The 11,039-nt window shown below is 37.5% G+C and overlaps 1 protein-coding gene across 1 annotated transcript; it reads left to right on the forward strand.

Moving 5' to 3' along the window:
- The first annotated feature begins 493 nt into the window (after positions 1-493).
- Positions 494-10,807, forward strand: LOC138804969 (tripartite motif-containing protein 43-like). Its single transcript, XM_069989556.1, has 7 exons — positions 494-895; positions 2,528-2,623; positions 5,144-5,374; positions 5,934-5,956; positions 6,440-6,537; positions 9,489-9,871; positions 10,775-10,807. Exons 1-7 carry the CDS (start codon positions 494-496, stop codon positions 10,805-10,807), a joined length of 1,266 nt encoding a protein of 421 aa, XP_069845657.1.
- The last annotated feature ends 232 nt before the right edge of the window (positions 10,808-11,039 follow it).

The raw sequence follows: 11,039 nt of genomic DNA on the forward strand, positions 1-11,039 counted from the left end.
AAATAGGGTCAAACTGAGACTCGGCTTTTCAGAGGAGTATCCTAACTCAACAGATGTGGGATAGTTTAGCACTTAGAAACAGCTGGTGAGTATCCTCTTTTTCTGGGGAGTTACCTATTTTTGTCTTTTGCAACAAGTTGCCTACACTGCTTTAGACAGAAGATTACAACTGAGCAACAACTTGTGTACATTTTGTGTTTGTTTCTTCACAGAAAAGACAATCTTCTTCTTATTATTTTGGGTCATTCCTGGGGCTTGAACTCAAGGCCTGGGTGTTGTTCCTGAGCTTTTTCACTCAAGTCTAGCACTACTACTTTGAGCTACAGCACTATTGCCTGTTTTCTTGTGGTTAATTGGAGATCCTGGACTTTCCTGCCTGGGCTGGCTTTGAACCACATTCTTCAGATCTCAGGCTCCTGAATATCCAGAATTACAGGCGTGAGCTATTGGTGCCTGGCTGAAGAAAAAATTCTAATTTTCACTATCTGGAAAGATGGATTCTAACATTGCCCAAGCAGTTCAGGAAGAACTGACATGTGTCATCTGCGTGAACACTCTCATAGACCCAGTCACCATAGACTGTGGCCACAGTTTCTGTCGGCCATGTCTCTGCCTTTCCTGGGAAGAAGCTCAGACTCCAGCCAGATGCCCTGTTTGCAGAGTGCCCTCCCAGCAAAGAGACTTCAGCACTGACATCCTCCTCAAGCGTCTGGTATCCATTGCTAGAAAAGCCAGCTTCAGACAATTCCTGAGCTCAGAGGAACACGCATTTAAGACAAACAAGAAGATAAAGAGGATGCTCTGTAGAGTGGACAAGAACATGCTCTGCTCCCCCTCTCAGAGGCACCAGACCAACAGGCATTGTCCCATGGAAGGGGCTGTTGAGGAGCATCGGGTAAGTGAAAGCTCTGAGATCTTTTGTGGGTAAAAGATCAGGGGATCAGGGTCATATAGAAATGATACTGATTAAGACCAAGTTCAGGGGCTGGGAATGTGGCTCAGTGGTAGAGTGCTTGCCTTGCATGCATGAGGCCATGGGTTCGATTCCTCAGCACCACATAAGCAAAAAGGAAAACACCAGAAGTGGCGCTGTGGCTCAAGTGGTAGAGCGCTAACCTTCAGCTGAAGAGCTGAGGGACAGCGCGCCCAGGCCCAGAGTTCAGGCCCCACAACAGGACCCCACCCCCAAAAAAAAGACGAAGTTCAATTTATCTATCAGTGATTTGGTAATAAGTTTATGAATAAAATTGAATTCCTGCCTTTGTGGAATTTGAATTCTATTGACAGAATTGTGAAGTTGGTGTTCTATATATATATATATATATATATATATATACATTTAATTTACTTTATTATTATTATAGAGGTGATGTGCAGAGGGATTACAATTACATGAGTGAGGCAATGAGTACATTTCCTTTCACACAGTGTCTTCTATTCCCTCATTCTCTCCCAGTCCCTCCCTTCCATCTCCACTCATGAGTTATATAGCTCATTTTCATCAATGTCCAGTTCACTCCACTGATGCACTTTTTCTCTCAAGTTCTGTACCTTCCCTCCAACCCTCCTGACTGTACACATAATATAAAGAAGACAGAGTCATCAAAAACTAAAAACTAAAAAAAAAGATAGAAAAAAAAGTCTCTTGGAGTTCATTTCAGTAATTATATTATTTTATATCAATATCAAGAGGCATTTACGCATTGCACCTTTGTGTTCATCTCCTAAAAGTATCCTCTTTTGGTCTCATAGTGTGTAAGCATCTACAATCCTGCATTATTTATCATATCCCAGTACTTTTTAGATCTAATTTCCACATATCAGAGAAAACATGTACTGTCTGTCTCACTTCACTTATCTCACTTCACATGATTTGTTCTAGTTCCATCAATTTCCCTGCAAAAGACATCATTTTATTCTTTCTAATGGCTATGTAAAATCTCATGTATAGGTAACACTTTTTTTGATCCACTCATGTATTGTGGGGCATTTGGGCTGTTTCCATATTTTGGTTATTTTGACTAGTGCAGCAATGAACATGGATGTGCAGGCATCCTTATTGTGTTCTTAGAGCTCATGACATTCAGATGCCTATGAGTGATGTTCATTATGTTAAGATGCATTTAGTGGCCTGAAGCCCTCAGGTCAGATTTTTGGTTTCCAGTACTGCCAGATCAAAAGGCACCTATAAAGGATACACACAAGTTAACTAAGAAGTATGATGGTATTACCAGGAATGAAATATCCTTAAACTCTAATTCTGAGGTCCATTTTGACATTACCTAAAAATTATCCATGTTTTTCAGTTTCTTTGCAAAAGCAAAAAGGGTTGATTACATTTTATGGTTCCATATGCAAAATTTGGTAAAATTGGTAATTCTGAGGAAATAAACACAAGCAGTCTATTTTTTCTAAATTTAGGAATTTCTCATTTTATGTCAATTCAAAGAGCAATATTAAAGAACCATTTTCTATCATAAATCTGAACCCATGTTCTTGCTACTAAATTTAGTGTTTACTCTTACAGGAAAAGATTTTAAAGGAAATGAGATCTGTGTGGAAAAGGATACAAGAAATCCAGAGAATTATAAATGAAGAGGGGAGAATAATCGATGAATGGGTTGTAAGTATATGTCCTTCAGAATCAGTCTGAAGAAAAAAAAGGGAGAGGCATATATCCATCCATCTCTTATGATGACATGGTGCTGGAAGGAACTTTAGTGAGATCTTTACTGATAACTTCCACTCATAAAGATTGATGTAGTAGTGCTGCTCAGATAGTGGTTGGGTTGTGTATCAGAGAGAATAGTTGTCAAACATCTACTTATGAACATGGGTTTCTGAAGATTGTGTACAATTATTTTTTATTATTATTATTTTTATTGTGAAAATACCGTACAGAGGAGTTACAATTACATGGGCAAGATAATGAGTACATTTCTTATCAAGCATTGTTGTCTCCTCCTTTGTTTCCCCTTCTTATTCCTTCCCATCTCTCCACCCCCCCCCATTACTGCCCCCACTCCCCAAAGTTGTAAAGTTCGTTTTTCACATAATGACTTGTACATCTCATTGTTGCAATGGGTCCACCTGTATCCCTATTTAAACAATTTGTTTTTTCCCTTCCCTTCCACAAATTATACCAACATCAAATACAGTGAAAGCAGAGGTTATACCGTGGGGGAGGGGCATACAAAGCAACAAAGAAATCATCTTATAAATATGTTAGAAACAATCCCAAGAAAGAAAAAAAACATTTGAATACTTATCTTGGGGTTCATTTCACCTAACATCAACTTATCTGACCTTTTCTGCTTGTCTCAGATATATACTAGTTATTGCAAATAAGGGAAACCATGGGACCTATGTTTCTTTGGGTCTGGCTTACTTCACTTAATATAATTTTTTCCAAGTCTTTCCATTTCCTAACTAATGGGGCAATGTCATTCTTTCTGATGGAGGCATAGAATTCCATTGTGTATATATACCACATTTTCTTGATCCATTCATCTACTGAGAGGCATCTGGGTTGGTTCCATATCTTAGCTATGGTAAATAATGCTGCAATAAACATAATTGTGCTGGTAGCTTTAGTATGGTCTTGTTTGTGATCATTTGGGTAAATGCCCAAAAGTGGGATTGCTGGGTCATAGGGGAGCTCTAGGTGGAGTCTTTTGAGGAACCTCCATACTACTTTCCAAAGTGGTTGAACAAGTTTACACTCTCACCAACAATGAAGTAAGGTTCCCTTCTGTCCACATCCCCTCCAGCATCTGTTGTTATTAGAGTTCTTGATTATAGCCATTCTAACTGGGGTGAGGTGGAATCTCAGTGTTGTTTTGATTTGCATTTCTTTTATGACTAGGGAGGTTGAGCATTTCTTCATGTGTCTATTGGCCATTCTTATTTCCTCTCCAGAGAAGTTTCTCTTTAAGCCTTTAGCCCACTTATTTATCAGGCAGTTTCTTTGAGGATTTGTTGTTGGGGGATTTAATTTTTTGAGTTCCAGGTATATTTTAGATATGAGACCCTTGTCCATTGTATGGCTAGTGAAGATCCTCTCCCAATACGTGGGCTTTCTATTGATCTTGCTAGCTATGTCTTTTGCTATGCAGAAACTCTGCAATTTCATGCAATCCCATTTGTCCAACCTTTCTTTGATTTGTTGTGTTTCTGAGTCTCTATTAAGAAAATTTCAGCCTGTGCCAAGGGTTTCTCCTATTCCATCCTGTAATGTTTTCAGAGTGTCAGCTTTGACCCCGAGGTCTTTGATCCATTTGGAGTTGATTCTGGTGCAGGGTGATATATAAGGATCTAGCTTTAGTTTTCTACAAGTAGTTAACCAATTTTGCCAGCACCATTTACTGAAGAGGCTGTCTTTCTTCCATTCTATTTTTTTAGCTCCCTTATCGAAGATTAGATGGCTATAGGTCTGTGGGCTCATTTCTGGATTTTCAATTCTATTCCATTGGTCCTGAGGTCTGTTCTTGTTCCAGTACCAAGCTGTTTTGATTACTATGGCTTTGTAGTAGAGTTTGAAGTTTGGTATTGATATTCCTCCAGCACTGTTCTTTCTGCTAAGGATCGTTTTTTGCTATTCGGGGTCTTTTATATTGTTCCATATGCATTTTTGGATTGCCTCTTCTATTTCCTTGAAGAATGAGGTTGGAATATTGATAGGTATCGAATTGAATTTGTAGATAGCCTTGGGAAGTATTGCCATTTTCATGATGTTGATCCTTCCAATCCAGGAGCATGGGAAGTTTTGCCACTTTTTAAGTTCTGTTTTGCTTTCCTTTTTCGTGTATAATTATTTATAAAGGATAAGTTTTAATGACTTTCAGGTGTTCTTTCTGACTGAAAAGTATATGTAAAGAACACATTTATGAAAACTTTTCACCAGGTGTTTCTGGAAGAGTAGATGGAAGGTGTTTGAATGAGCACAGGTTTGGCTCATCTTGGCTCACTTAACAAAAGTAAGAAATAAAGAAAGGGATGAATTTATGGTCCTCGAAGACTGGAAAGACCTAATCTGTGTATGACGCACATTGGTAGAAGAAATAAGTCAAAATGAAAGATGAGATTGATGTGGAAAGATGAAAGTGAGCAGAGTATGTAATTTAGGAATTCTTTGTTTCTGCAGTCATATGTGACTATGCACAGAGTAATTACCAGCGATATTTATGAGATGCTGCATCCAAATTTTCAAGAGGAGAGAAAACAATATTCAGAGATACTTACAAATGAAGAAACTGTGGTTTTACAGCAACTTAAGAAAAGGGAAACCCAAATGCTTCAGAAGAAGAAAGACCTAAGAAAATTATATCAGGAGCTGGTGAAAACATACCAAAAGCCAGATGTTGAACTCCTTCAGGTAACAATTTTATCAATTTCTTAACTATCTGAAGTGCACACCTTCGCCATCCTAACAGACTCTAAAAGTAATTTTCCATATTTCTTGCATTTTCAGTGATATCTTGTTTATTATTAAGATAAAAACTCAGATCCCCACTAAACTAGCAAGATATATGAAACTGTGAAAGATTTCTCAGAATATTCCCTAATACATTTATGCATTGCCCATGCTAAACTCAAAATCAAACAGTAACTTTTCATAGACATTTCATGTTAAACTCAGACTACCATTCATTTGAGTTGCTCCTGTAGCCTCTTCCCTGTTGTGGAGAAGCCCAGAAAAGACCCTCTAGGAAAACTACTAGTGTTTTGAAGCAATATAGTTTCTTTCCTTATCTTTCACCAAAAGGTTCTAAAGTTAGCAAAAATTCAATTTTAAATTCATGCAATACATAAACTAGAAAATAGGCTGAGCAGGGGGTTGGTGATTATAGTGTTTTCTGAATTTTTCAAACAAAGACTGAGAAGGTAGAGCATCTAACACAAATGAAACCTAAACATTTGTTCTTTCTTTACAGAATGTTAAATATATACTGGCAAGGTAAGTGCAACTTTTACAAGATTTCAAATACATACTGGCAAGGTAAGTATAACTTTCTGTGCAAAGTAGGAGCCATGAGGGGTATGAAAAAGGACAAATCGTTATTAAAACATGTGTCTGTTTTAGTCCAATGAATATGACTTCTCATTACTTTCTTTTGTAAAATTATTTCAGTAGCTTTGTGTGAAGGATAATTTAACTGTTGAATTCATGCATCCATTTTAACAGACAGCTATTTATAGTGTTAGATTTCAAGTCATAAATAATGTATTTATTTATATGCAATAGTTTTTACCCAGGTGATAGGATTGATAATGTTGTGAAAGACAGTAAGATTTTTGTAAGAATAGAACAGTATTATTTTAAGATTTTTGGATTTCAGCTATGATATGCAAGTACGTTTGATAATTTTCAGAGATTGAAAATTCTACAGAATTGTTTTAGACTCCAAACTAAAACTGAGTTTATTTTTGTCACTTGCAGGTGTGAATCCATGCTAGTCTTTATGCCAAAGACTATGAAGCCAAAACTCAGTGCTCATCCCATCCCTGGACTGATAGACAGTCTCAGCCAGTACGGACGTGAGTGTCACTAGGTTGGAGGAACTTCTGTACTGTCCACTTTGAGAAGTCTTCTGTTATTAAGACTTGCCTCTTTATAACCTCTTACACACACAGTTTCTAACTAGCTATTTACAACCATATTTAGTATAGTCTCTCTTAATAGAGAAAATAAATGAAAATTGGTATAATAGTAAACATGAATTAGCCCTGTCACAAACTACTTAAATAATGACAAAATAGAAAGTTAAAAATCAGACTCATTGAGCATTAGATATATCACATACAATGCTGGTTTTTCAGAGTCTTATTAGTGGATACAAGCACTTAAATATAATCGTATAAAACAGGCAGTAATAGAGAACCTATGCCTGTTTTTCAACTCAGAAATCAAAGTCAAACATTTTTGTTTTTTGTTTGTATGTATGTGTTCGTGGAGAGGCATTGTGACTTTATCTTGGGACTTCAAACCAGTTAGGCAGGCACTCTTAACACTAAACCAAAGCCTTTTATTTTTTATATTCAGTTAGCTCCAATTAAAGGGTATCAGTTTAAGTACATAAATTACTTCTTTTTTATTTATTTTTTTATTTTTGGGGGGTCTGGTCGTGGGGCCTGAACTCTGGGCCTGGGCACTATCCCTCAGCTCTTCAGCTCAAGGCTAGCGCTCTACCACCTGAGCCACAGCACCACTTCTGGCTTTTTTTTTCTTTTTGCTTATCTGGTGTTGAGGAATCGAACCCAGGGCTTCAGGTGTGCAAGGCAAGCGCTCTACCATTGAACCACCTTCCCAGCCCCCATAAATTATTTCTATAAGGGATGCTTTGTTTGGATCTTTTTTCTGGTCTAAATAGTTTAGGTAAATCACTTTCAGTGTTTCTGTCAATTTCGACAACAGATTGAAAAGAAAAATTTTTTAAAGTTATTTTGAGCTTTTGTTAAAAAAAACTTACATAAAAGTTTTTATAAAAAGATGTTTTACTTTATATTTGTTTTCTTACTTTTTACATTGGAATTAAGTAATATCTAAGTCAAAATAGATTATTTTATGAGATTTTATCACCTTAAATCATTTCAGTAGGACTTCCATCATTTGGGGTAAAGTTTCTCATTTCTTGCTTCTATTTCATCTTAAGATGAAAGTTTTTTTTCTTGTATTAAAAATATATTTCTTTGGGGGCTGGGAAGGTGGCTCAGTGGTAGAGCGCTTGCCTTGCATGCCTGAGGCCCTGGGTTCGATTCCTCAGCACCACGTAAGCAAAAAGAAAAAAGCCGGAAGTGGTGCTGTGGCTCAAGTGGTAGAGCGCTAGCCTTGAGCTGAAGAGCTGAGGGACAGCGCCCAGGCCCAGAGTTCAGGCCCACGACCGGACCCAAAAAAAAAAAAAAAAAAAAAAAAATATATATATATTTCTTTGAATTGAAACCAATGGCTTTGAGAGTACTAATTATGTGCTTTACCACCAAAGCATACCACTGAATTGTGATTTACCACATACAGATGTGATTTTTAAATGTCCACTTAAAAGGGTATAGAGATTAAAAAACTAAGGGTTTCTTTGTTCTTAGTGGACGTATAAGTATCTTTATTTAGTTCAACTTCAAATAAAATCATCTCTTTGTAGTATTGCTAAAACATTTCAGAAATTTACTTACTTTTTTTTGGGGGGGGGGTCTGGTCGTGGGGCCTGAACTCTGGGCCTGGGTGCTGTCCCTCAGTTCTTCAGCTCAAGGCTAGCGCTCTACTACTTGAGTCACAGCGCCACTTCCGGCTTTTTTCTTTTTGCTTATGTGGTGCTGAGGAATCGAACCCAGGGCCTCATGCATGCAAGGCAAGCACTCTACCACTGAGCCAACTTCCTAGCCCCAAAATGTGCTTACTTTTAAAAGCTACTCATACAGGTATGCTAAAATTTTGCAAAAGCTAAAACATTAGTGTAAGTTTGCCAAAATCTTTCAGTACCATTGTCCTGTATTTGAATCATGTAGATGCTTTATTTTTCTTTTATTTCTTATAAGTATAAATGAAATTAATAATTGATAGATATTTGAAAATAACACAGATTAGGTCTATAGGAGAAATTATTTCTCAATAAACTACATACACACACACACACACACACACACACACACACACACTCATGAATCCAAACAATACAAGTGGTACAGTGAATACCATCTTGATAAGTATGTGGCACTAAGGGAGGGAGAATGGAAAGAAAGACTACAGAACAATGCTGGAAGGTCCGATTCAGGGTTTGGTTACATTGTGATGCTAGGAAGCAGCCTTATCTGAAGTCACCTGAAACCTCAAGGTTGATATGATAAAGAAAGTTGGGGGGATCTGCAGATTCTAATTCTCTCACAAAACAGAACAATTCACTATCAGCTCAGCATTATAGAAAGCAGAAGGCTCAGACTCAGTGATAGAAAGTTTGTCTGGATTCTCTTTGCAATGGTGGGGAAAGACACCAGCACAGGAGGGGGAATGAGCTTCCTGTGGGCTCCTTGGCATCACACTAAACCAGCTCCATCCATGCCCAGTCACATTTACTTTTCCCTTTTTCTTTCTCTTTTTTGAGACAAGTTCTCCATAAGTAATGCAGGTTATCTTAGAACAGTTGATCCTGTTAAGTAAGTCTTCACCCCTCCCAAACCATTATGTCCCTGATAATGTAATCTCATTTATGTAGTTTTAATTTATGTCTTCTTTTCCCTTGTCAAATGACAACGGAAGTGGGATATATTGTTTCGGAACTGTAAGCACAGCAGAAGTCTCCAGATTTTCAGTTGTCATGAGACGCTTTAAATCTTGGAATTGTTAGGAAGGTTCCCCCTTTGGTAGGTATGTTGTTCCACAGATGTGATGATAGTCTTTGAATATGAATTTTCTAATCAGAGCTGTTCCAGAAAGGTAGTTTTTCTCATGCTGTATAAATTCCAAAATTGACTTTGAATATTCTTTTTATTCACAGGGGAGTTTTTCTTCGGTCATGAAACACAGAATATAAATATGATGTTTGACCATGTACAAATGTTTGGACCTACCTGTGCAGTTTCATTTTTGAATTTTGATGGAATCAACTATTTTGCTGTTTCAGGAACCCAAATCTTCTGCTCCGGGAAGCATTACTGGGAGCTCAGTGTAGATGATTCTTTGGACTGGGCAGTGGGGATCTATAGGAATTGTAAGACAATGAATGAGCCCGTAATAATTGATCCCGAGGATGTATTTCTCCTTTTATGTGTGAAGGATGACACTGGTTACAGTATCTTTACCACATCTCCCATGCTGCGTCACTATATAGAGAAGCCTCTGGGCAAGATTGGTATATTTCTTGACCTTGAAAATGGAAGTGTGAGTTTTTTGAATGTTGCAAAGAGTTCCTTAATCTGGAGGTACCCCACAAGCTCCTTCCATTTTCCTGTCAGGGCTTTTTATAGTACTGGCCACAAATTGCCACTCATCATGTAAAAGTGTGACTATGTTCTGGGAATTCTGTATCTCAGAGAGACCTTTTAAGCTGAAATATATTACTGTACTGAATTGCTGTATTTGTACTTTACTCTAACTTCTGTTTGTTATTAAATATCAAGTTAGAATAAATATAGAATAAAATATTATGTTCAATTTACTTTTAACTGAAATCATCTTATTGGAACATTATAAAACATTCTGGTTGCTTATTCTGTGAAGTTTCTTAGAATATGAAATCATGAATGCTGGATTCCAGTTTAAAACAATGCAGGATCAAAGCATTTGCACAGATAGATGATTTGCTTATCCACAATGCACCTGGAAGTTTGAAAATTCTACACACACACACACACACACACACACACACACACACACATGCACACACACACACACACACACACACACACACACACACACACACACACACACACACACACACACACACGAACTCTGAGCCTGGGCACTGTCCTTCAGCACTTCAGCTCAAGGCTAGCTCTCTACCACTTGAGACACAGCACCACTTCTGGCTTTTTCTGCTTATGTGGTGCTGAGGAATCGAACCCAGGGCCTCATGCATGCAAGGCAAGCATTCTACCACTGAGCCACCTTCCCAGCCCAATTTCTATATATTTTATTAACACTGTAATTAGACTGTATAAAAGTTTGCTTGTAACATTTTTATACATGGAGACACAATATACTTCCATTATATCCATTAGTCCTGTTCCTATTTCTTTTCTCTCCTCTGCCTTATTCATCCCTTCTCTCACTTTTTCTTGTTAGGTTTTCCTAGTCTACACAAATGAGGTCAAATGAGGTAATCTTTTTTCTTCCATAAGATAACAAATCTGTAAGCAAATGGAAAAAACCTTCCTTGCTCCTGGATTGGAAGTATTACATGGTGAACATAGCAATATTTCCCAAAGTTATCTACAAATTCAGTGGATTACCTATCAAAATTCCAACAACAGTGATATAGAGACAGTAATCCAAAAATTCATATGGGGTAAGAAAAAGTCCCAAATAGCAAAAAAAAAATCCTTTGCAG

This window comes from Dipodomys merriami, unplaced genomic scaffold (assembly GCF_024711535.1).
Source record: "Dipodomys merriami isolate MVZ:Mamm:240054 unplaced genomic scaffold, mDipMer1.0.p SCAF_38, whole genome shotgun sequence".
In the NCBI taxonomy this organism is placed as follows: domain Eukaryota; kingdom Metazoa; phylum Chordata; class Mammalia; order Rodentia; family Heteromyidae; genus Dipodomys; species Dipodomys merriami.